Source organism: Poecilia formosa, unplaced genomic scaffold (genome assembly GCF_000485575.1).
Source record: "Poecilia formosa unplaced genomic scaffold, Poecilia_formosa-5.1.2 Scaffold4, whole genome shotgun sequence".
In the NCBI taxonomy this organism is placed as follows: domain Eukaryota; kingdom Metazoa; phylum Chordata; class Actinopteri; order Cyprinodontiformes; family Poeciliidae; genus Poecilia; species Poecilia formosa.
In genome coordinates, this window is record NW_006799943.1 from 2897082 (window position 1) to 2924076 (window position 26995).

Genomic DNA, 26995 nt, shown 5'->3' on the forward strand with positions numbered 1-26995 from the left:
AGTCATAAAGGGAAGCAAATTAGGAAAGATGGAAATAAATACATAAATTTCAGGAGGAAGGTAGATAATGAGAGAAAGAAAGACAGTAATGAATGAATGAAGTTTTGCAGGAAGGATGGGGAAAAGCAGTGAGTGTCCAAATAAGGAAGGAAGGAAACATAAGAATGAAGATATGCATCAAAAAAGGAGCTAAAGAAAGAAGAAAATTAACAAACTAAAGTAGGAAGTACCAAGGAAGGAAGGGGAAAAATAGACTGAAAGTATGAAGATAAGAAAAACAAAGTCAATGGAGAGATAAAGGAAGTGATTGGGAAGGTAAATCAGTAAATATATAAGTTAAGAGGAAGCCCGTAGGTTAGTAAACAGGTTAGGAAGCAATTAAAAACCTAAGTACAAATTGAATTAAATAGGTGAAGGAAGGTTGAGGGAATCAGAATGACTTGACTGTAACCTTAGCTGTAAGCTGGCCAATGAAGACCAGAACGTAGTTCACTTCCAAAAGAACTAACAATGATGCTACCAAGATCAGCAATCAGTGGATTTAAAGTCCCAAAGCTCTGACATGAGGAGGAACAGAGGAGAGCACTTTCAGCCTCGTCACCGTAGCGATTGTGTTCTTTGTCTCGCTAACTGTGGTCGATCTTAATCATTTAAGTCTCCTAATATATCCATCTGTTAACATTTCTCTCTTTTTCTCTCTAGCCTCCAGCTAAACATGGTTTTCATTGCAGACCGCAGATGAGGATCACATGTGGTTAGACTTTCCCCTATCTATCATAGGAGGGGGTGATGTTGAGGATTTATCTGAACTCTGCAGTGGGGCCGACTGAAGACAGCTCATCACAGGAACCAAATAAATATTTCTCAGAACCTAATCCCCTCCCCTCTATCAACAAGCAGTGAGTTCCTACAATGACTAAATTGTCTGGTTAGAAAACTTGATAGTCTAATTTATTAGGTGACAGTAAATGGGACCATATCTGGATGTGTGCATATTTTTGTCATGCAGTATGGTATTACACATATTAGGCTGGTTGCAAAATAATGAAACGATGAAATTTCAGTGGATTCCCATCTACTCGCGGTTCAGCAATCATGGATGTCTTCATAACTCTGAATTACTCATGGAAAATTTGCTTATTTGCAAATTTTTTCATAGAGCATTTTGTCACCTTCTTAAAATAATGGCCTATGTAATTTTTTCCAAAAAGTGAATGACAAAAAAAAATCTCCTCATTTTTGCCAAAAGATGACTTAGACAAAAAAAAACAGAAAACAAAAAACACTTTTGGGAAAAAAATTACTTGCACATTTTTTCATAGAACATATTTAAAATATTTGAAAGAAAAGGCAGCGTTGGAAGCTGAAATGTCTAGTCGCAAGCTACTGGCTGTCGAAGTGGCCAATCCAGGAGTCCCATTTATTTTCCCTGTCTGTGTACTCACAAGAGCAGAGATGCTGTAGATAGTAGCTTCGGTTTTACTGCCAAAGCATTTCTATGACCTAGGGATGCTAGTTGTTAGCCTGTCCAATACTAACAGCTAGCATGCCTAGTTGTTAGTATTGGACAGAGTGGGGTTAGCCTATCAACGCTAACCCCACTCTATCAACGCTAATACCAACCTATCCAGAGCTAATGGACAGTAGAGGAAGCTTAGGCAATCCAGTGGGTGTCCAGCCTAGACATGCTAGTCATGAACTTCTCCAAAGCTAACACAGCCTGTCATTAATCAGATAGTAGCTAGCTTTGGAATACATATAGCCTCCTGAGACAAGGAAGTAGCCACCACTGGGTGTGCTATAGTTTTAATTTTGGCGCTAATGGTGTTTGACTGTTTATAGTAAACAGTTATAAGTGTTTTTAGAGGGGGTGTGAAGTATTCAAGGATTTTAGCTATCCGCTGTACATTTTTATTTGATGTCTTATGGGTCTTAAGCATATTTTAACCTTTCCCTACTCTCTAATTGTAATAGCATGCTAAGTTGGGATGTATACATCATCAGCCACATAGTTTGCTCTCATGGTTTCTTGTCCCAGCTTTGTGGATTGGGGCAGGGGGCCTTTAAAGGGAATATTACTTGTTGGTTAGATGGAATCTTCTGTTTCCATATGTCCCACCATATGTTTTTGTTTAGGTAAATTTACTTTAAATTACTTTAAATGGAATGTCAACCATTTTCCCACTAGCTGAGTAACAAACATTTAAACAGAAGTAGAGGATTCATCAGTCAGTGTCGTTATGGGACCTTTCCCTTTTACTTTTCAAAGAAAACACATATCGTGGTCTTGAACTTGCTTCTCTAAGTTTTTTTCCTTTCCTTTGGTGGGGAGTCCAGTGGGTCTTTTTGGATGCATCATTGCTAGTAATAACACCAAAAAGGGAGGATGAAGAAGACAAAGAAGACAAATGGTTCATCCCACAGACCAAAACACCAGACTTCTAGGAAAGGAAGGGAGGGGCATCATGTCCTGCCTTGCAAAAGTATCCATACTGAACATTTTTACACATCACATCCACAAACTGCCGTGTAGTTTACCATAATTTTATGTAGCATGACTTACATGTTTTGTTTTTTTAATCTTTCATAGAAACACTAAAGCCCCCAAATAGAATCCAGTCAGTATATATGATCCAGTTGTGTCTGTGAATAAATATAGCTGTTCTCCAGATGTTTCTTGGAGAATATTTAAGAAAGAGATGCAAGAAGAGGCCATTAAAACTCCAGACAGCAAACAAGTGGAAGACGATGCTCTAGACAGAGGACAGTGAACATTTTGGCCTACATGTAAGGCCTGAAACCTATCACTGGAGACTTTAGACAGGGGTAAACGTTCCCCTTCCAGCTGGACAATTGTTGTTAGGAACATGTTGGTACCAGTTCTGTTTGGACTTGGGCTGCTTTTAGTGATATTCTGCAAAAATGTTGCCATTATTTACAAGTTAAGTCTAAATAAATTAACCTTAACATAGAAGTAAAATGTACTGACTCAAGAGGGCAAAACATTAATGCCTGCCACATTTTTCAGGTTTTCTTTCAACTTCACAATTGCTACTTTGTCTTGGTCTATCACAAAAAAATCCCAATAAACACAAATTTTGTGTTTGTAAAGTGGCAAAAAGTAAAACAAACAAACAAAAAAAAAAAAAACACATATATATCTGGAAGACATGCTAAAAAAAATGTCCCCATAAATTTCCGGTTGCATTAAAAAAAAAAGTAAAATAATTACTTACACACTCTGTGGTGGTGATGTGGACGTTGCTGCCGATGAAGGACAGACCGTCGTTCATGCTCACTTGGAGATAAATCACCCTGAAATACACACAGAAATGAGCAAGAGCATCAATAATGTGTAAATATCACAATATCGTCCACAAAAAGCGTAACTCATTCAGTCTCTTTCACCAGAATGATGTCATTCAAAGTTGGCTTCACAGCAGAATCACGTCACCAAACACTGTGCTAGCTATGAGGGGAGATTGTAACTGTAACCAAAAGGTTCCAACCACAAAACACAAGGGATAAAGAGCCGGAGGAGACAGACATTTAACCCGACAGTAAATTACAATGACTAATCCTGCTCACTCCAGAATTTTCTTTTCAGTCTCCAGAATGTGTTGTTTTTGTCTCACTGTAGCTGCTGAAATCTCTAATCTCCCTTGAGGTCTTATTGTTAAAAGTTGTCCAACAAATGAGGAGCCTGACTTGTACTTACAGGCTCCATTTCACTCGTAATTGAGCTGGCTTTAACCGAACGAACCAGATACAGAATTTTTCCACTTTGTTTAAGCAAGAAAGGAGAAAAAACCCCATCGAAGTGGTTGTAACTGGGGGAGCCAGCACAGTAAACACAAAGACATTGTAGTTTTAATAAACTACAATGGAAAAACCCGCAAGTTGAGGTTGCTTTTTGTTTCTCTGGGAATTACATCATCCAAACTCAACTTTCAATTATCCTTCTGCTTTTTCTTTCCAACAGACTCCCTTATCAAAACAAGCTTCTGTCCATGCCCCACTTCTGACCTCATCTGTATATCCAACATATCTTCCTGGATCATCCCACCCTCCACCTCTAACACTGGAGAACAATTCGGAGAACTGCCTCATCTCTAGGGCTTTTTGTGGTATCACTCCTGAAAACGGGGATGACAGGGGGTCAGGTGAACATAAAGAAGCTAAACCTTCGATCTGTCTCACATATTTGTCTGAGTCCATACAGACAAGATGTCAAATGATCATTCAAAAAAAAAAGAAGAAAAAAAAAATCCAAAATTGTTCAAATGAAAAATTCCAAGAGAATGATAGAGCAGCCTGAGAAAACCTTGAAGCCAGAATTAAAGGATGTGGAGGGAAAAAAAACAACAAAGTGCTGGGGAGGAAATGTAGAGCATGGTCACAGACAGCTGTTTCACAAGGAAGTGAAGCAGACAGCTGTCTGAACTGCAGCTGATGCAGCACTGCTGCTTCATTTACCTCTAATTATTGTGAACAGCTAAACCCAGAACCTTAACCCCAACCCCAACTTCACACCTAAATCCCCCCTAACCCCATACCACCCACCCAACCAAGGCCTGGCAGTTCATTGCAACAAGGTGTGAAAAACCTTGTAATGACTTCATCTTTTGTCCCAGCAGCACAGTGTCACACTGGAAGTTGAACATTTTATTTGAGTACATTTATTTAGTATGGAACAAAAAAAAAATCATATTAACAGCAGTTGTTAACTATATCACTGGTGTATAACCACTTTTTTCCCACCTTGCCCTTATCACCAATACTGATACCGATTATTTTTATTTACATTTGATATGTCATCAGACTTCTGACTTATGTGTTTTTGTAGTTTTTCCTTTTAATTCTTTTTTTGTTAAAACCTAGGACAGAATTTGGAAAAAAATTAAGTGTCTACAAAGTACTTTTAACACCATAGTGACATGGTTTATGTGCATTGTTTCTAAATAAACAAAGAGCAAAAACAATCATCTGAGAGCAAATCAAAACAAAATCTTTTTTGAGGCAGAGTTGACAAACTGCAAAACAAAAATAAAATAAAATTTGACGAGGAAATCTTGCTAGCATTTATCCGATCCGATACTGATATTGACTAGGTATCGATATTATCGATATTTGTGGATTGATCTGCCAGCCTCCCATATTTTCATTCTTTGATGCATTTGTTCCAGAAAAAACTCTGCTAGACTTTATGCTGATTTTTGAATATTTTTTTTATGGTTATTATTCGAACTTAAATGCCACTTCTATTAGATGTAACGACAAAGAGTCCCTGAAATGACCCAGATATGCAGAACAACATGTGACATCACACGCAGCAGTAAACATGGATGCTACAGATGTCAGCATGTGCGCATCAATTATGGAGTTGTCGTGCAGTTGGATTCTTTCTCATCTGTTTTTAACTTCTGATCTCTCCAGTCTGTCACACTTTATTACATGGAAGTCGGAAAAAATGCAACATGGCTGTTCAGATTGCGGTTGCTTTGAAAAACATTAGATATGTATTCAATTTAGGACCAAAGGTCTGGATATGATGAAAACAAAATCTGATTTGTGCTGTTCAAATGGTCATAAATAATTTTACATGGTTTTACATGTGGACAAAAACAAACTTTTTTTTGCAATGTGAAGTTAAGAGTTTGGCATCACTCCCATGGAATTGGTTAGCATGTAGAGCACGTCTAATGGTTGTTATGGAAACGTGTTTACGTTTCCATAACAAGACACCACTTTTCTAGAACAGTGAGATTTGTACTTTTATTTTTTCTAACTTTCCTTTCCATCCTCACTGTGTGCTGGTGACCTGTGGCTAAAGGAAATAGAACTCTATATCCTCTAATATTTCTACCACAGGGAAACAGAAAGTCAAGGATTATTTATTAAACTTTAAATAATCTAATCAAATAAGGATTCTTTATTTATTTGTAAGAAATTTTAGGAAAATCACGTTTTATTGACCTTCCACATTTAATGAATTTAACTTTTTATATGAAATTGTTTCCCTCTGAATAGCAGCACTCAAATGAAAAATTAGATTTTTCAAAATTTCTCAATGTGAGTAACTTTACTATCGGTGCCAATAAATGCAGACAGTAAAATATGTATAAGCTGTAATTTTATGACCGTGCACTTACAGCAATACCAACATGTCCTCCTGTGATACAAAGTTTTTTCACATTAATTCATTGGTTAGTCATACATTTTTAAAATTATTAAGCATTTATATAGATAAACACATGTTAGACATCAAGTGAAACACTCGCCTAATTCTGGCTTAAGATCGCCTCTTGTTTGGTTTCTATAAATGTAAAGAGCCAATCCTGTTTTCCCCCAGCCCCCCTGCTGAGAACCTTGCATGCTACCAACATGTGGTCCCACACATGAAAGACCTGGCTAGCTGCTACACGGCTTTGATCAGGCAAACCCAGACAAAGAGACAGCTGAATGAAAATAAAAAGCCTTATGGACGGCGGAGGATTTAAAAAAAAAAGAAGTTAATCTGTAGCTAAGACCATAAAAGAAGACAGTCAATAAGAAAAAGGACAGACGGGCAGAAAGATGAGAGAATGCAAAATCCTCCACACAGGTGGTGAAATGGGCAACGGATTAGCTCAGAATCTTCAATCCCTTCGCTGTCTGATTTCCGAGTGCTAGCATGAAGATCTGTTTTTTTTTTTCCCCCCCCCGACTGCTGTGGGAGAATAAATGTACGGAATTTGTAGCAAAAAGGAATGATTTAGGTTTAAGGTATGTGGAGGGAGAGAAACTGTCCATCTCTCCTCCCCCTGGTTTCCCTCTGTGTTTATAAAGTCTTTAACGCCGTCCACTCAGACTCGTATTCTGTGGCCCTGAGCTCTTTTCTTCCCATAAAGACTTGGGTCAGAGAGGTTTGCGGATAGTTGATGTTGGAACACGGTTGGGGTCTAAATAAGAGCACAGAAATGTGATGTAGGAGCAAATCTGGTCGCTGCGTAGTTTGCACTGTGCAAACAAATTCCTTCCTGTTGAACGTTTTCGTTGAAACCTGAAAAGTTCAGCGTGTTTTATTAGGATTTTATGTGATGGAGGAACCAAAAGAAGTGGAAGGAAAATGATCCAATTGCCAGTGTTTTAGGCTTCCTTCAGCTTTGTCACTTCTATGAACAACAATGTTCAAGTCTTGCCACAGATTCTTGATTGGATTTAGGTCTGGTCTTTGATTAGGCCACTGAAAAACACGACTACGCTTTGAACGAAACCATTTACTGTGTGTCTTAGCTCACGGTACAATAAAAGCCAAACCTACTCCCTGTTCTTTTTCAGCTCTGGGTTTTCTTCCAGGGTTATGGTGCAGTTTCAGTGCCAAAATTAAGACTACAGTGGACCCAGCAGTGACTGCTTCCTTGTCATAATTATTTCCATTCCAGAGCTAGCTACTGACCTGATTAATGATAAGGTCGACACCGGTAGCTGAGCAGCTGGTGCTGGAAATGAGAAGGAGACTACTCATTTACTTTAGCTTTGAAGATGCTAGTGACTAGCATGCCAAGGCTGGTCAGCTTCTTGACTGCCTTGTTCCTCTCCCGGTCTCTAGCATGGATAGACTAACGTTAGCATAGGAGTTGCTGGGGTTAACCTTTGTAACTAGCATACCTGGTCATCCAGGACTAGTGTTAATGGAAACTTTATCAAGAAAATTGGTCGGCACACAACATCTGTAAGCGTCATAAAATAGATGATTTTACATTTGTTCTTTTGTCAGAGTTTACTGGAATCCAGTATGACACCAAGCATAAACATTCTGTATAATATAGAGATGAAGTTGGCTTCTGATTTGGTGGATGTCTACAGGATGGTTCCTCCTTTCTTTTTATTATTTTTATGACTCTAAACATGTTACAATCACAACAAAATATGTTCCACAAAGTGTTCAACTGTTCAAATTTCACATTTATAAAAGAATAAATAAATACATCTAAAAATTTGCAGGGCATATTCCACCAACATAATATTCAGAGAACAATAAACAATGTCTTCAGATGCTATTTGTCCACTGATATTCTCTAACAAGCAGCTGGATTTATACTGATTGTAATCACACACAGTTGGACTCAGCTGGCAGGTAGTTGGAAGAGGATTTTATTCTTTTTGAAAACAAATGCATGCCACACTTTCAGTGGCTTTCACAGAAATACTCAATGAAATACTCTGAGGTTGTGATTGCAGTTTGGCATCAGGTCCAACATGATTTTTTTCTTAAGTGTCCTAATGTAATATTCTCAAACAACAGCCGTGTCCAAGTAGTTAAAGCTGGTTTGTTGCTAGAAGCCAAAAGCTCTTGGAAAAAAACATCCCCCGTTTCAATATGGCGCCTCCCTTTCACTTTCTAGTTCCTCGAGGAAATGATTTGCTCTTTAGCTGGTAAATGGCCTCACAGACTTGGCTCTATACAAATACCATGCAGAGTGTTTAAGAGTTCTTTTCTTGGCTGGCTGGAAAAGTCAGCGACTACAGCGACCTTTCCTGCCCAAAAGAACTGGCAAGACGTCAGCCGAGACATTTCGTGAGATTTGCAAGTTTTGTCGTCCAGATCCGCCGGTGCCTCACAAAGAGGAATCTGCTCTCGTTTTTTTACTGCTCAGGACAAACGCACAAAGGCTTCGTCCCTGGTGTGAGCTGGCACAGCTGGACCGCCTTTTATATTTTCCTAGAACTATTCTAGGAACTAGAGAATAGGAGTATGACTTCAGATAGAGATCATAAAAACAGCTAATGTATGGCAGATTTCTGATGCACATGTTCCCCTGGCTTTATACAAGGAGGGCAGTGTGCATAATGCAATCTGTCTAAGAAACAGCCCCTTTATAATGCAAACCGTAAGAGTTCATGAAGCTATAAAAAGAGAGACACCTACTTTCCAACCTCATCGATGACAGGAGCTGGACACAGTAAGAATGTGTTTTCTACACCAGCAGGCTTTTCATCTAAAGGGCAGAAACACAAGAAGAAATTAGTTTCCTGCAAAGGTATTCACACTCATTGAACACACTAACTAACCCACACTAACCATAATCACATTACAACCACAAATGGGCTGTAGAGGAGCATGAAGCTGCCACCACCATGTTTTACAGTAGGAGTTAGCAGGTGTTGAAGGAAATGTGCAGTGTGTCTTCCACCTGAGCAGCGTGTCTCTGCAGCCCCTCCAGAGTTACTGGTCATATCTGTTGCTGTGTCTTGATAGGTTTGCACTTGTAGTATGCTCTATTTACTAAGTAGGTGACTTCTGAAGGCAACTGCTTACACTTTATTTAGGGGTATGAGAGTAAAAGGGGCTGAATACAGATATATGTCGGTCTAACACATAAAATCCTAATAAAATCCACTCAATTCTGTGGTTATAATTTAACCAAAAGTTAAATATCTCAGAAGACATGAACACCATCGCTGTGTTCATGTGAATCTTTTTGAAAGATGAGAATGTTATCTTGTAAATGTAGATCAATGTAGCTATTTTATTTTCAGTATTATACCTTTTGCTACTCAGTGATATAGAAATGAACAGATGTATTGTAGAAAACCAGCTGAACTTTATTACTGACTGTTCTATTTATAAAAAAAAAAAGCCAACAAGCCCAGAGCAGGTCTACTCACTGACTGTGATGGTATCGTTGATTTTGAAGCTGCAGAGCACCTGGTCGATGTTTCTTGCGTGGAGGAATCCGTTTCCCCTCACCACGGCTTGAAATGTCTCTGGTTGCACAAACATCATGTTTGTCATTTTTATAATATGAAAGATTTCACAAAATATGACTCACTAAGGTAGACACAAATAAACAAAACACAGGGAATCAGCTCCAATAACATGGCAAGCATTTTTCAAGGAGAGCCCTCTGTAGTGAAAGAGGCAAAAGCAAACGCGTTGCTGGCAACCAGGACAAGACGATGGGTACGCTTTAATGTTTGAGAGGGGTTCAAACAGGCAAGTAAAACTCCTCTATCTACAACTTTAAAGGTGTAAAAAAACATTTATTTATTTAAACAGCAGCTTCTAGATGGCTAAGTATGGATAGAAAATAGCAAAGAATCTTAATGAACCACATACCTGCTTCTTATCCAGTAGTAAAGGAACTAGAGGCTAATGTGGCTGATAGTAAAATGACTAAAAATTAACAAACGGTCTACCCATCCAATTGTAGCAACTAATCTGAACCATCTGCAGCCTTCCCTGCTGTCAGTAATAGGCCACCAAAATGATGCAAAGTTACCAGAAACACACAATCTGAACAGGGCTGCTGTGGAACACATTAGCATGGAACAAATCCTTGTTTTACACTGTAAAAAGCATTGTTTACATTTTAAGAACAACATTTTCTGAAGTGGACTGCTGTTTGCATTGTAAGAACTACTGTAGTAAAGAAACATCTGCAATGTTATTTAACTGGGGATGAGCTGTGTGAATACAACATTCCTCACTCTTTAAAAACCACTTTAGCTTTTCCAGATAACAGTACTGAAAATGTCGTCATACTTAACTGGTTATATTTCTTTCATCTTTGTCAGAGAAAACCCTTTGTAAAAAGATTGATGCGATATAACAAGTTGCATCGAGTGTCATGTTGAAAATTTTTCTATCGTGACTACCCTAATATGTAGGCATACTCAGGGTTTCCCCTAGTGTATTATAAGCCTGTTAGGCCACCAGGCTTTACTTGTGCCCCTACCAGGCTAACCACTGCATATTTATTCAAGTCTTTTTAAAATGTTTATATTTTTTAAGGTTTTATAGTTGGTGTTCAGGTATTAATCTTCCAGTTTTTCAATAACATAATTATCAAGTGATATTTTCAAATTTCCTGTCAACTTTAAACATTTTTTAACTCAAAAACATGACGGGCCACTGGATGAATGACTGCCCTAGTGCCCAACCTCCGGGCTTAGCAAGTTTTCTGGGGGAAACTTTGCATATTCTTATATTTTAATGACCATATTGGAGGAGGAAGGACAAAAACAGTAACAGAATGAATGAGGCAAGGAAAAAAAAAGCATGTTTTCTTAGAGAAGAAGCACAAATCACATGTGATCCAGTATTACAATGTTAAAGGAAACTAACATCATGGGAAAGGAAACAAAATAAATTTCCCTTGGCTAATTATTAAATGGTTTGGTAATTCCATGTTACATGGAATACAAAACAGAAGCAGATGCAAAAATCAGACAGCTCCTCTGCTTTTACCCTTACACATATCATTAACCCCGGTTTTCATCTGTTCATTTGAGCTATTTATTATCCGACTTATTTTTCAATAATGGTTTTACGCTCTCTCCGATGGTATTACACTGAAGGATGTCTACTGTACATTTCATCTCCAGTTAATCTCCTGTAACTGCAGCGCTGTTCTCACGGTCATTACATTTAATGTGACCCAGTGATGTTACTCCTGCTGTAGTCCCCCATCGAAGCAGATTTCCGGTAAGTGACCCTTCAGGCTGCATGTGGTCATTTTTCAGTCTGGGATAGTCATAAAAGAAGGAAGCCAAACCAAAATGCTTCCTATTGAAATGACCGTAGTTCATGGGTGAATTCAATGACGGCATTTGTCTCATAAACTCAAGAGAGACCCATTTATTGTGTGTATGCCTTTCTGAGAGTGTGTTTTTCCAATTACCCACCTCCAGCACACACACTCGACGGCTCTGCTGCCAATATTTCAATACAGGATTTCTTGATAATCTGAAAAAGTAAAGGCAGCAGTGATTTAGGAACACACATAATAATTGTAATGTGCTTGCAAAATTTAATGGCTTTTTTAGAGCTCTTGAAAACTGTTTTGGCACTAAAGCAAAATTTGTCATGTCTCGAGTATCCAAAGCCCTGGGTGGGGGGTGGCGGTCAAAGCTAAATCACCTCCTTAAGATTTTGCCAACCTACATTAGGCTCCAGTGTTTTCTGAGGGATCCCAAAAGATTCACCGCCCCCAGACACTGTTCCTCTACTCCTTAGGGTGACCCAGATGGCATCGCCTCCACTAGTGAGTGTTCTTGTATGTGTAGAGGGGCACCAGGAGGGTTTGCCTCCATCTTTGACTCTTCTTGAACCCCTAGGGTGCCCCAGGTACCCCTGCTCCCTCCTGAACCCCTGTTCCAGGAGGGTTTGCAGCCACCAGAGACTGTTCCTCTGTTCCTTAGGGTGACCAAGGAACACCCTAAGGTGTTCATCTTCTCCACTGACTGTTCTTTTACCTCCCACCCCCTAGATGTCTGAATTCTCAGTGTCACAGTTGGATGTACAGTAGACTTTTACAGTAGAGAGGAGTTAGGTTACCGAGTCGATGACACCCCTAAGGGCAAGGAACCCTCCTAGCACAGGAAACACATGCTCTATGGTGTCCGCAATGGTGGCCAGCTAGAGTTGGTGAGAGAGAAAGACAAAAAAGAACATGCAAAGAGGAAAGTGATGAACAAATGAAGAAAATTACTTTTTAAGAAAATATTTATTTAAAAAAAACCTTCAAAAACAGATACTCACTCAGAAAATCAATATTTATAACAAACCTACACTGGTTTGTTAATCGAACATCAATACAGTATCTACAAATCTTCTCACTGATTTACTATTGTTTGTCAGTAGAAGGAGCTATAGCAACAACTGTACCTATATCCTCAAAACCATAAATTATTGTATCAAAACTAAATTTATGGTCTAAAGTCCATTGCTGTCTGGGTCTCTTTCAACTATTGAAATAAATTTGCACCTATTGTTGGAATTTGTGCTTTTATTTGGAAACAATACTGTATTACATAATAATGCTTGGTGGTTATGAAGTTTTTTTTTCAATTTAGAGGCACAAAAAATATAACTTGTACTAAACTTAGAACATCTGATTAGATTTGGGAAATTTTCCTTTTCTTTTTTATTTAAGCAACTGCTGCAAATCTATGGTAAATGAATTATTGTAGCTACCGTTCTCAGTGGAAAGACTTATTAGTTGAAACTACTTCTTAGCTCAGTGCTGGCTGAGAAGTAGGAGGCAGTAAAAGCACCCCACCATAAAAGGCTTTTTCAAGCATCCAAAGACACCGTTAGGAAAAACTCAGGAAAACAGAAAAACTCTCAAGTCCAAAAACACCTTTCTCAAGTAATTTATTTTAATCTACCTTCATCTGTATTGAACTTTACTTTTTCAATTTATGAAGTGCTGAGTCTATAAAGCTGACTGAACCGTTCCTATGCCACTTCAGTGGCTGGTATGGGTTCGTTTTGGCCAATGATGTATTAAGTCCACCTGGTTGAGACCATGTTTGTGGGAAATGTGCCTGGGTTTGGACTGCTAACAGAGGCTTGGACCCCTTCACAACTGCTTGCTATTCTAATTTTCTTTTTATATTAGAGTCACTTTAGAGGAGAGCCTCATCTTACAACTTCCTTACCTGTGTTTCATTAAAGTCTTTGACACCAACACAGTACACGATCGCTCCCAGACGTCTGGCTTCCTCTGCCTGTCGGAAGAGTACAGACAAAAAGTCATGTGAGGACAGAACTCGTCTCTCCAGGTTAGCTCTTTGTGGTAGTTCCTGATTGAAGATAGTTGGATATTAGACAGAGTACGGATTTCTTACCTGCTGTTGTGCATTGAAGAGCTGCTGCTCTTGCAGGTCACCATCTGTCAGAGCGATGATCACACTGGCTGTCCCTGAAAGATATGAGCAAAGAGCCATAACTTTAAGATTCAAAGTAAACTGCAGAAATGTATGACGACACTGAAGACGTCAGCTACTCACCAAAGTTTTCCTTGCGTATCTGGTCGTTTGCCTTTAAGCAGACAGACATGTTCTTTGTTAGAGGAGATTTTAGCAGGCAGTCCTAAAAAGCTTTTAATTTGTCCTGAATTACTTATTGTGTGTTTTAATGTGTGTGTTACAATGCCTGCTTACACTCTGCAGCCCCAGGTCCATCAGAGTATCCCCACCAGGTTTCTCTTTCCTCAGAGCATTCAGGCCCTTTTGGATAGTCACTCTGTAGAGCAGAAAAACAGCTGGGGTCAAATCGCAAAGTTAATCATGTACTTTTCCTGTGAAATAGTTAAATATTCTGTCTGTTTTTTTGTCTGCAGTTTCTTGCTTTTGCAACTAGGAATCATTTAAATTTCATTTTGGAAATGATTGGTTTGTTAAATGATCTAAGTGTATTTATCAGGTATTCCTGTGGCTCCCACAAAGATCCTTGTGGCCCCGCTTTGCATAGCCAGTATTTTTTAAACAAGAAGCGTTGTCAAGCAGATGCCTAGTAGAATTGTATTTTGGACACCATTTTTTAAATCTGAAAACACAATAGATTTATTATACCTTTATACTGACACAATCAATCAATATTAAGGTTTAATAATAATGATAAAATATTATATTATTACAGTCTGGAAATTTTAGGTAATTTTTCCAACTTTTTTTCAATTTGGTGTTGACTAACTTTCAATTAATCATCAAGTCATTTCAATGCTTTTACAGTCTTGCTGCTAAGCTAATACTAGCATGTTAACTCAATTTTAATGAGCACTAGGCAGAAACTCTGCTTGAAATGAAATATCTGTTGCTATCAGGAGAGCTGGATAGAGATCGCAGCATCCAGAAGTATCACACAGTAGCAATAATAATGTAGACCATGTGATATTAATTGAAAACTTAATTTACTGCATATACATGGCACTGATGTTAATTTTTTGTCATAGTGGAAACTTTGTAAGCAAAGGCTGATTCGTAAATGACTTTTTTAAGAAAACATAGTTGGCATATATAATCTGTATGTCCAGTCAATTGCAATCAGTTGGTAAAATGTGGTAGAGAATTGGAAAATTAGGTTTTTGTAAAAAATTTTACAGCAATATTTTCTGATGTTTTTGAGGTAGTTTTCACCGTCACTTGTTTGCAACATATATGGTTACAACTTCGTCTAACAATTTAGACGTTTACTTAAATATTTAACTACACCTATTGAGACATTTAGCTAAATGTTAAAGCAACCACCTAGCAAGATAGACAAAAAAATCCTTTAAATTTTGAGTGTGTAACTTTACACACTGTGCCACATGTTATAACATGTAAAAGCTTTAGTGCTTTAACCTTCACTTGCAGCAAACTTTGTAGAAAAAAAATGTTTTCCATAAAAAAAAATAAAATAGAACTTTAAAGGCTCACATAAAAACGAACCAGATGTGATTTTGGAGCCGATTGTGGAGTTTTACCGTAGAGGAAATACAGCATGATTTTTAACTGGCAAGTTTAACCACTGGCTAGCTATAATATTACTTCAGCCTCTTTGTGCGGTTCGATGTTTTAACAACCTGGACGAGTTCACCGCAAACACTGTAAGGGTCGAGGGATCGGCACAAACTGTCCACACAAACTGGGGACAATGACGGAGCTTGGGAGTGAAATCTGCCATCAATCTGTCATTTGCGTTTCCCAGCTTAAAAGAGGGGATTTTCTGATGAGTTCAAGTTGTAGAGCTGACCTTTAAAATAGAGGAAGTAGTAGGGGAAAAAGAACAGTGTAGAAAATATAAATGACCTAGTTTATCCGTCAGAGGGAGAGGTAAATTCATGTTTTTTTTGTTTGTTTTTTTAAAGGGGGGATTTCTGCTCCTCCTCTAGTAGTTTGACATCTCAGAGATCTTTAATTAAAACCTCACATTGTGCCAGCATGTGAAAAAGGAAACAACGTCCTCAGCGATGGACACAGTCTGCTTTTAATTGCTTTTATATAACAGTTACAGTTAATCCCAGTAAATGAATTTCTATTAAAATATTACCAGTGAAGTTAGAGGCAAGTGAAATCACCTGTTTTCTGTTAGCTTCATGATGGTGGACGCTCTGGAGCTGAATGTTATGAAGGACATCCTCAGCATGGGACTGGAACGGGGAAGGGAAGAGAAAAAAAACAAAACGTTAGAATATATAAACACACAAAGCAGTTAGCTGTGGAACAAACCGTGCCAACAATCTGAGTATGATGTCACCGACAGAAAGATTCATGTGTTTTCTTGCTGCTTTCCTCAAACAGACCTGTTTTTGAAGAACTGCTGGATTTATACTGAAATTAAAAGCTCTATTTACAAATGAGGTGTGGTCTGACATTTGCGGTTGGAATGGGACAAAACCTGAAAAATTTTAAGGAGCATAATTGAGCAAGTCACTCTGAATATACAGGAATACAATGATAACATGGACAGAGTTGTACCAGAGGGCAGGAACCAAACCCCCAGTGACAGGCAGTGACCTAGTTTTGATATGAAAACTATGTCACAGCATCTCAACATGTGAATTTGTGTTTATTTGTAGACGAAGTCTGTTTGGGGAAAGTTTTGCTGATAGGTTCCAAGCCTGCGAGGTGGACGCGGTATTGTTTATGACAGACGGCAAGCTAAAGGATTGTTGTTGTTCGTGCTTCTCCGTCGTGTTTATTTAAAGATGAAACTTTGGGGGAAGAACAGATCTCTGCTCTAAATGGATCCTTCGGCCAAGGAGAAACGAGGAGGTAGTATTTGGCAAAAACAAAGCAGGAAAAAAAAAAGAAAGGAAAAAAGACGGCCCAAAATCTGTACGGCTTGTTTTTAATGTGTGAATTTAAATTTATTAAATGATTTATTGAACAAAAACAAGTTGAATTCGTTGAACAGAATCTTTAGACAAATGTTAGGATATAAACCCAATAATGCTTATTGTATTTAAGGCCCAAAAACCTCCAGTGTCTGAAAGCAACCAAACCAACAAGAGGCGTTGGTTTGAATTGGTCTGTATTTATTTGCTGGTGTGGGAGGTATAACGTTTTGTTTACCAAGTTAGTAAGGTGTGTTTTCCTGTAACAATAGATTCTTTAACCAGGAAGTCAGAAGCTGTCAGGACACCAACAATGAAGTTTTACACATTGGCCACCCACCGATTAAACCCTGTTTAATGCTTCTCTGCCGGCTTACTTTAACAAGACTATGCGATCGCGGACATGCTTGTGAAGAATCTCTTACCTTTTAAACTTCTCTGCCAAGTTCTTCACGAATTCAAAGATTTCATTCCAGTGGCCAATCACACTGCCAGACCTGCAGAACGGGAGAGCACAAATGAATGTGAGAAACATCATAAAGTTTTCTCTGTATCTCTACGTAGGCGATAACTTCCATATACTCCACAGCTACCTCATACTATTGTAAGATGTGTCTTACCAAAGCAGCACTGGGAACCACAAAAATAGTTCACTTTAAGCCATCGAACAGACTGAGCTCCATATGGCAAAGCGTTTAAACAGGAAAATTACAGCGTGGCTGGCCAAGAGCAACTGAGGCTCAAAACATCCACAGTGTAAAGAACAAGCTGGAAATATGCAAGGAGAAACACAATGGTCAAATATTTCACTTTAAGTCAAACTATTGTTATGGCTTCCTTTTTTTTGTACAAGTTGTCAAAGCATGTCGGAAAGTTGGAGGTCACAGAGCGACCCCAATGTCAAATCCAATATGGTCGCCATGTTTGTAAAACGTAGCAAAGGTTGCAGAAATATTTGATTGTATCTCATTTCCACACATAGTTCAAGACAACCTGTTTGTGAAAATGTACCTTTAGTCTTTGAATGCTGAAAAATAAATAAAAAAAACAACAAAAGAAAAAACCTTTGATGTCGATTTATCACTACAACTAGTTTGCCACGTCACTTAGCACAACAACTAGCGAAGTTGCTTGTTTTTTGACTTGCGGTTGTTGATGAGAGTAGTTCCAGTACAGGAGTAAAGTTCCAACTTGCATTAATACAGCTAACAACAAATGAATTTGACTTAGTCATTACATTTTATCAAACATTTAGCAGCTATGATTGACAAAACATAAAACTAACAGCTACAAAAGTAAGCTAGCTGTCACTAAACTTTAAAAGAAACAGTATCAACTTTGAATTTTAGCTGTTTAAGTACACAAGGAAATCTTGTGTAGCATCATAATTAGCGTGAACCACATTAGCTGCCAGCTACACATAGAGAAAAGAGGCAAGTGGTTAAATCTAGGGTCTAATTTAGCGGCTCCCTTTATCACCAAAACGGCGCCTGAAGGCTGAGTAAATAGGAGCTAGTCTCCCCAGGAAAGCTTCTATAAAACTGGACTGTTACGAAATGTCTCCCTGAGAGGCGGCCTACATTTCCTCTGTCCAGACTAGCTCTGTGAGTTTGCAGCAGTTTTATTAGCTGAGAGCCTTACAGGAAGGGGCTTCAGGCGTGCTAGCAAACGGACCACCTGTTAACTAACTAACGAGGCAGAGATTAAGAGTTGTGAAACAAACAAAGCGACCAAATTCGAAGAGTGAAAGAAAAGAAGGCGTTAGGCTGTGTAGAGAGTAGNTTAGGTAATTTTTCCAACTTTTTTTCAATTTGGTGTTGACTAACTTTCAATTAATCATCAAGTCATTTCAATGCTTTTACAGTCTTGCTGCTAAGCTAATGCTAGCATATTAACTCAATTTTAATGAGTGCTAGGCAGAAACTCTGCTTGAAATGAAATATCTGTTGCTATCAGGAGAGCTGGATAGAGATCGCAGCATCCAGAAGTATCACACAGTAGCAATAATAATGTAGACCATGTGATATTAATTGAAAACTTAATTTACTGCATATACATGGCACTGATGTTAATTTTTTGTCATAGTGGAAACTTTGTAAGCAAAGGCTGATTCGTAAATGACTTTTTTAAGAAAACATAGTTGGCATATATAATCTGTATGTCCAGTCAATTGCAATCAGTTGGTAAAATGTGGTAGAGAATTGGAAAATTAGGTTTTTGTAAAAAATTTTACAGCAATATTTTCTGATGTTTTTGAGGTAGTTTTCACCGTCACTTGTTTGCAACATATACTTCGTCTAACAATTTAGACGTTTACTTAAATATTTAACTACACCTATTGAGACATTTAGCTAAATGTTAAAGCAACCACCTAGCAAGATAGACAAAAAAATCCTTTAAATTTTGAGTGTGTAACTTTACACACTGTGCCACATGTTATAACATGTAAAAGCTTTAGTGCTTTAACCTTCACTTGCAGCAAACTTTGTAGAAAAAAAATGTTTTCCATAAAAAAAAATAAAATAGAACTTTAAAGGCTCACATAAAAACGAACCAGATGTGATTTTGGAGCCGATCGTGGAGTTTTACCGTAGAGGAAATACAGCATGATTTTTAACTGGCAAGTTTAACCACTGGCTAGCTATAATATTACTTCAGCCTCTTTGTGCGGTTCGATGTTTTAACAACCTGGACGAGTTCACCGCAAACACTGTAAGGGTCGAGGGATCGGCACAAACTGTCCACACAAACTGGGGACAATGACGGAGCTTGGGAGTGAAATCTGCCATCAATCTGTCATTTGCGTTTCCCAGCTTAAAAGAGGGGATTTTCTGATGAGTTCAAGTTGTAGAGCTGACCTTTAAAATAGAGGAAGTAGTAGGGGAAAAAGAACAGTGTAGAAAATATAAATGACCTAGTTTATCCGTCAGAGGGAGAGGTAAATTCATGTTTTTTTTGTTTGTTTTTTTAAAGGGGGGATTTCTGCTCCTCCTCTAGTAGTTTGACATCTCAGAGATCTTTAATTAAAACCTCACATTGTGCCAGCATGTGAAAAAGGAAACAACGTCCTCAGCGATGGACACAGTCTGCTTTTAATTGCTTTTATATAACAGTTACAGTTAATCCCAGTAAATGAATTTCTATTAAAATATTACCAGTGAAGTTAGAGGCAAGTGAAATCACCTGTTTTCTGTTAGCTTCATGATGGTGGACGCTCTGGAGCTGAATGTTATGAAGGACATCCTCAGCATGGGACTGGAACGGGGAAGGGAAGAGAAAAAAAACAAAACGTTAGAATATATAAACACACAAAGCAGTTAGCTGTGGAACAAACCATGCCAACAATCTGAGTATGATGTCACCGACAGAAAGATTCATGTGTTTTCTTGCTGCTTTCCTCAAACAGACCTGTTTTTGAAGAACTGCTGGATTTATACTGAAATTAAAAGCTCTATTTACAAATGAGGTGTGGTCTGACATTTGCGGTTGGAATGGGACAAAACCTGAAAAATTTTAAGGAGCATAATTGTGCAAGTCACTCTGAATATACAGGAATACAATGATAACATGGACAGAGTTGTACCAGAGGGCAGGAACCAAACCCCCAGTGACAGGCAGTGACCTAGTTTTGATATGAAAACTATGTCACAGCATCTCAACATGTGAATTTGTGTTTATTTGTAGATGAAGTCTGTTTGGGGAAAGTTTTGCTGATAGGTTCCAAGCCTCTGAGGTGGACGCGGTATTGTTTATGACAGACGGCAAGCTAAAGGATTGTTGTTGTTCGTGCTTCTCCGTCGTGTTTATTTAAAGATGAAACTTTGGGGGAAGAACAGATCTCTGCTCTAAATGGATCCTTCGGCCAAGGAGAAACGAGGAGGTAGTATTTGGCAAAAACAAAGCAGGAAAAAAAAAAGAAAGGAAAAAAGACGGCCCAAAATCTGTACGGCTTGTTTTTAATGTGTGAATTTAAATTTATTAAATGATTTATTGAACAAAAACAAGTTGAATTCGTTGAACAGAATCTTTAGACAAATGTTAGGATATAAACCCAATAATGCTTATTGTATTTAAGGCCCAAAAACCTCCAGTGTCTGAAAGCAACCAAACCAACAAGAGGCGTTGGTTTGAATTGGTCTGTTTTTATTTACTGGTGTGGGAAGTATAAAGTTTTGTTTACCAAGTTAGTAAGGTGTGTTTTCCTGTAACAATAGATTCTTTAACCAGGAAGTCAGAAGCTGTCAGGACACCAACAATGAAGTTTTACACATTGGCTACCCACCAATTAAACCCTGTTTAATGCTTCTCTGCCGGCTTACTTTAACAAGACTATGCGATCGCGGACATGCTTGTGAAGAATCTCTTACCTTTTAAACTTCTCTGCCAAGTTCTTCACGAATTCAAAGATTTCATTCCAGTGGCCAATCACACTGCCAGACCTGCAGAACGGGAGAGCACAAATGAATGTGAGAAACATCATAAAGTTTTCTCTGTATCTCTACGTAGGCGATAACTTCCATATACTCCACAGCTACCTCATACTATTGTAAGATGTGTCTTACCAAAGCAGCACTGGGAACCACAAAAATAGTTCACTTTAAGCCATCGAACAGACTGAGCTCCATATGGCAAAGCGTTTAAACAGGAAAATTACAGCGTGGCTGGCCAAGAGCAACTGAGGCTCAAAACATCCACAGTGTAAAGAACAAGCTGGAAATATGCAAGGAGAAACACAATGGTCAAATATTTCACTTTAAGTCAAACTATTGTTATGGCTTCCTTTTTTTTGTACAAGTTGTCAAAGCATGTCGGAAAGTTGGAGGTCACAGAGCGACCCCAATGTCAAATCCAATATGGTCGCCATGTTTGTAAAACGTAGCAAAGGTTGCAGAAATATTTGATTGTATCTCATTTCCACACATAGTTCAAGACAAGCTGTTTGTGAAAATGTACCTTTAGTCTTTGAATGCTGAAAAATAAATAAAAAAAACAACAAAAGAAAAAACCTTTGATGTCGATTTATCACTACAACTAGTTTGCCACGTCACTTAGCACAACAACTAGCGAAGTTGCTTGTTTTTTGACTTGCGGTTGTTGATGAGAGTAGTTCCAGTACAGGAGTAAAGTTCCAACTTGCATTAATACAGCTAACAACAAATGAATTTGACTTAGTCATTACATTTTATCAAACATTTAGCAGCTATGACTGACAAAACATAAAACTAACAGCTACAAAAGTAAGCTAGCTGTCACTAGACTTTAAAAGAAACAGTATCAACTTTGAATTTTAGCTGTTTAAGTACACAAGGAAATATTGTGTAGCATCATAATTAGCGTGAACCACATTAGCTGCCAGCTACACATAGAGAAAAGAGGCAAGTGGTTAAATCTAGGGTCTAATTTAGCAGCTCCCTTTATCACCAAAAAGGCGCCTGAAGGCTGAGTAAATAGGAGCTAGTCTCCCCAGGAAAGCTTCTATAAAACCGGACTGTTACGAAACGTCTCCCTGAGAGGCGGCCTACATTTCCTCTGTCCAGACTAGCTCTGTGAGTTTGCAGCAGTTTTATTAGCTGAGAGCCTTACAGGAAGGGGCTTCAGGCGTGCTAGCAAACGGACCACCTGTTAACTAACTAACGAGGCAGAGATTAAGAGTTGTGAAACAAACAAAGCGACCAAATTCGAAGAGTGAAAGAAAAGAAGGCGTTAGGCTGTGTAGAGAGTAGCTTACGTAACCACATTAAGCAAAGCTTAGCTAAGCAGAACTGCTTTGTTAGAAAGTAAAACTGTTCACACACTTTCAGACGACATGCCAGACAGAGTGTGTTCTTGTGAAAGAATAGAACTGTGTTAGTTACATCAATCCCATTTTGATTATTTTACACCAATAATTAAAAAAACCTGAATGTTTCAGACTAAACTAGGACCATGCTAGGTTGTTTTAGTCATTGAACCTCTTGTAATATCCCTCCAAAGATGTGAGTACATTCAGGGCATTCATATTTGCTTCACATTTGGTTTCTCTTTATGCAGATGACATTACTTTTTATTTCAAACTCCCTTATGTGTTTTTTTTAACTGCCTCTGCTTTTATTACTTAACTACTTTGCTTCCTTTTCAAATTAAACATTAAGTCTGCACAAAAGTGAACAAAAAAGTTCTTAAACTGGAGCTTTGTGACTTCACCTTTACAACAGTCACATGTGAGTTTACCTTCCTAAGATTCACGGTAGCAAAAACGACAAACATTTTCTTAAAATCGATTTTACCTCTTAAATAAAGTCAAATTGAGGCTGTGGCAACGGTCACCCTGACATACAACTTTGACGAACTGCATTAAGGCTTGCTAAGAAAGTTCTACAGATGTTTTTTTTTTTTTTTCCAAGAGCAGCGTTTATGTCTGTAGTGCTAGGATTGCTGTGTAACGAAGTCACAACTATAAAACTTTATGTTAACCAGAATGTTCACCTTTAAAGAGGAAAACAAGGAGATAAGAGTTTGAAGCCAGAAGCAGTGAGCTGGACATCAGGCTGGAATTAAACATCGTAAATATAAGATTTCCCAGGAGAACATGTACTCCTTATGTAAGTTTCAATTTAATCAGATGGTTAGAAAGGCTAATCAGCACAAAAGAAAAATCTCATGTTTTCTTTCCTGATTACATGAGCTGCTCACCCACATCAAGGCCTTACATTCCAATCAGGCTGACTGAGCAAAGACTTTACAAGCTTAGCAAAAAATAATGATAAAAAAAACAAAAAAACATGGGGGTAAAAGAGCAGGTTTAGTTCAGCAAAATGTGCAGCGTAAACAGAAAGATTCACAAAAGGACTTGCAGACGCAGACACGAGGAAGCTGAAGTATAACAGCAGGCGCAAACATCTTGTGCCGTTTGTTCCATCATAGCAACAGAGGAGAGCGGAAAGAAAAAAAAGAGGAGCAAATCAGCTGTGGACAACATCTGAGAGAGGAGTTAGGGATCAGCTCTGAGTATTAAGGCAACATGAGGCGAAGCTGAGGACTCGCTCTTTTGGTTTTCTTCTGCTTATCTTTTAACTGCACCGCTGTTTGCGTTGGAGCGGCCTGGCTGTCTGAGGTGGAGACAGAGGCTTAGCTTGCAGTTTCGCTCACCTGTCCAAACAACGTCGGGGGGCGAAAGGAAGTGGCTCCTTGTGTTTTGCGAGTCTTGAGAAAAACCCATTAAGTTCCCGCTGAGATCTCTTGATCTAATTTTAATGATCCGACCTGACGTTGTGTGGCTTTGAAGGTTTGTGGGCCCAAAGCATTAAGAAAAAAAAATAAAGGTTTAAAGAATCAGCAGTGGGCCAATTTGCCAACAAAGTAACTCAAGCTGAGAGCAATGTGAGGTTATGCAGGAGCAGTTTTCTGAAAACGGGGCGACAGAGTGTGTTTGATAGGAACAGAATGAAAAACACGTGTCTAGAAATACTTGGGCTGAACAAAAAGAAATAAAAAAGGAAAGAAGGGAAGATCAAGGGAGAGATGAGGAGTCTGATAGTTGGTACGCCAAAAATATATGTTAGCTTTAAATCAGCTGGCTTATCGGGATTCCTCACTGCCAAGAATCACTTCCTAGTGATTCAGTTAACTTCTCCCTGATAAGGTTAAAGCTGCAATGTGTAACTTTTATAAAAAAAAAATATATATGTTTTTCACATATTTGTTAAAATGTTGTGACAGTGATACAGATAATCTGTGAGAAGAATCCAACTCCTCCACCGCCTCCCTGTGCCGTGACTGCTGTCTGAAGAAATGCTACGCTCTTGGTCAAAAACAACCAGTCAAAGCCAGGAGGAGGGGCTTAGCGCTGTCAATCAACTGAAGTATGCGCTGCTAAATGCGCTACTGTTTGGAGAAACAACTTACATTTACGGCAGAGCCATTTATCCACCATCATCAGTGGCTATGCTAGCTAGCCTTAGCATTCACTACAAGCTCTGCTATCAGGAAGGAAAAGGGAAGACAGTGCTAAGACCCGCCTCTGGTCTCTGATTGGTTGTTTCTAGTTAGAACTGGGAGAAGGCAGAAGACTTATATTTTTTTTCATATTTGCCTTTTAACATACTGTCACGACACAGTGAGTTTCAACAAAATGTAAAAAAAGGAAAAATTAAATATTAAAACTGATTAAATAGGTTGTTTTACTAACAAAAATAGAAAATGTTCCAGCATCATCATTCACATTCAACCTTTATTTTTTACATTTTGTCATGTTACAGCAAACATTTACAGACAGTAAACTCTAAAGAACTTCACAAAGAGTTAGTGTTGAACAGCTTTATATAATTTTTGTGATTTTATGGATTTATTTGTGCTGAATGTTGAATGTTATTGTTGTTTGCCACTGATTGTGCTCGTTTCTCAGATGTCTCTTCTTTAGGCTGATTGCCCTGCTTGCCTCTGATTGGCTGAAAGCCCATAGACAGATTGTAACAAGCTGATGATGTCATGTAGCCGAGGCGCAGTGTGTTTTTGTCTTTATTAAATCTTCAGAATATTTTGGAGTGCTGATTATCCCTGGGGTTTTTTTTGTTGTAGTTTTTTACTCGTCCCTTTTTTTTTACTCTGAAGTTGTGCAAACTAACTTTCCCTTCATGTCTCATAAATTTAAGATTAAATGCACATAAGTTAGTTTTCGTAACTTGACACCATGTTGTAAAAACAACACACTTCAGAGTTTTTTCCCCAGTTATTTTTGTAGGGCATTACTAAAATATTCCTTGGCACTTTGCCACTATTGACTGGCAATAGCAAAGCAGCCGTTTCAGGAGTAATTGTTTTTCTTGCTACTGATTGGCTGTAATCCCAAGAGCGGAAATGAGGAAGACTGTAAATGTTAGCTTCTGTTTGTAAAACCCAGTTGAGTCATTCTTCTAACAGCTAAAAAACACAAAATCTCACCAAGTTTTTTTGTTTTTTTTTACCTAGTTTCTAGTGCAAATATCTCAGGCCAGTTGAAATAAGACAAAGCTCAGATAAAAGTAACATTTTAGGAAAACGTGGGAACTTGTTTTAAGTCAATAATTCTTCAATATTGATAAAAGGTGGTAAGTCCTTTGATAGATTTATTTGTTATAATAAATCTGTATATTTTTTTTACTTGTTTTGAGAAGGGTATTTCTTTTGCAGTGCTTGTCATTTTTCCTGAAACGGTTTAAAAGGAGAATATAAAGACATTACAAAGTGTTAAGAAAAGATGAAGAGAAAGTTATGAAAATGAATTTCATTCGTTTTAGTCATACTTTGTAGGAATCTGACGGCATTTTGATGATGATTTTTTTTCTTGTTTTCAACAGTCAGTTTAGAACAAATCAATCATCAAATATTGCATAAGCTCAGTTTAACAGATAAAACCCATATCATATGCTTTAGCATCTATTGAGATTCCTCTGGTGCGGCATAATGTATATGTGCGATTCAGCGATTTCCAAGCCGCCGTGGCATCAAAAGGGAGGCATTACGCACGAGAACCGGTCAGTGATGCTGAACAGACTGACTGAAGGAGAGGGACGGATCATCCACACGTCTCCTTTTCTGTCTACAAAGACTCAGTGAAAAAAACACATCCAATCATTTCAAATACATCTTTTTTTTCTGCTGATTGGGTGAGATTAGGATTGCTGAACCGGCAGAAAATGATTCACACAATGTGTGTTTTAGAGAGGGGTCAGATGTTGATCCAGTGGAATGATTGGGAGCACGAGATAGCAACGGGAGTTAAGACAGGAAAGCTAAAGCATGTGGTTTACAGTCTGTCTAGATTATATTGCTAAAACAGTTTTAACTTGGCAACGTACAACAACAGGATATGAGGCGAAACACGACTTTCTTGGCTAATTTTCTCATGAATGCTTTCCCTATCTGGTCTGTCAGTTTACATGGAAAGCCATGTGTTGGTTGATTGGTCATATTTTCATTTTTTATATGATGGTCTAGTGCCAACAGGAAATGCCAAATGCCATCATCAAACTCATCAAACAAATACACATCAGTCATGCTGATCAATGTTCCTCTTGCTACTAATCAAAAGCAGCTCTTAACAGGTGAATATTGATTTAAAGGAACTCAGTGTTTCAGCTGTTTTGCAGTTTTCTGTGAGTTTGTTCCAGATTTGTGGTGCATAGAAGTTGAACGCTGCTCCTCCATGTTTGGTTCTGGGGATGCAGAGCAGAACCAGAGCCAGAACCAGGACATGTTGAAACAACGAGTCTTTAATGTATCTTATGGTAAATGGACTGAACTTATGTAGCACTTTTCCAATCATTTTGACGACTCAAAGCGCTTTATGCTACAGTCACATTCACCCATTTGCACTCACACTTATACACCGATATACAGATCTGTTGATAACTGGTTTTTTTTTTTGTTTTGTTTTTTTGTTTTTAAGG

General features: G+C 38.3%; 1 protein-coding gene across 2 annotated transcripts in view; it reads right to left on the bottom strand.

Annotated features, from left to right (window-relative positions):
• Nucleotides 1-21125, bottom strand: part of LOC103143515 (ANTXR like) — a 31832-nt gene extending 10707 nt beyond the window's left edge. The window contains exons 1-11 of one of the 2 annotated variants that reach the window (XM_016675505.1): nt 20957-21125; nt 19773-19844; nt 13933-14014; nt 13780-13810; nt 13618-13691; nt 13429-13497; nt 12323-12403; nt 11671-11731; nt 9652-9750; nt 8912-8981; nt 3237-3315 (exon numbers count right to left, since the gene is read on the bottom strand). In XM_016675505.1, coding sequence (XP_016530991.1) covers nt 3237-3315; nt 8912-8981; nt 9652-9750; nt 11671-11731; nt 12323-12403; nt 13429-13497; nt 13618-13691; nt 13780-13810; nt 13933-14014; nt 19773-19844; nt 20957-21069 — 831 coding nt within the window. In that variant the 5' untranslated portion in view covers nt 21070-21125. Of the gene's footprint in view, nt 1-3236; nt 3316-8911; nt 8982-9651; nt 9751-11670; nt 11732-12322; nt 12404-13428; nt 13498-13617; nt 13692-13779; nt 13811-13932; nt 14015-15830; nt 15903-17014; nt 17184-19772; nt 19845-20956 lie in introns of those variants that run through there. The other variant, XM_007560088.2, reaches the window with a different exon arrangement.
• Between the last annotated feature and the right edge of the window lie 5870 nt (nt 21126-26995).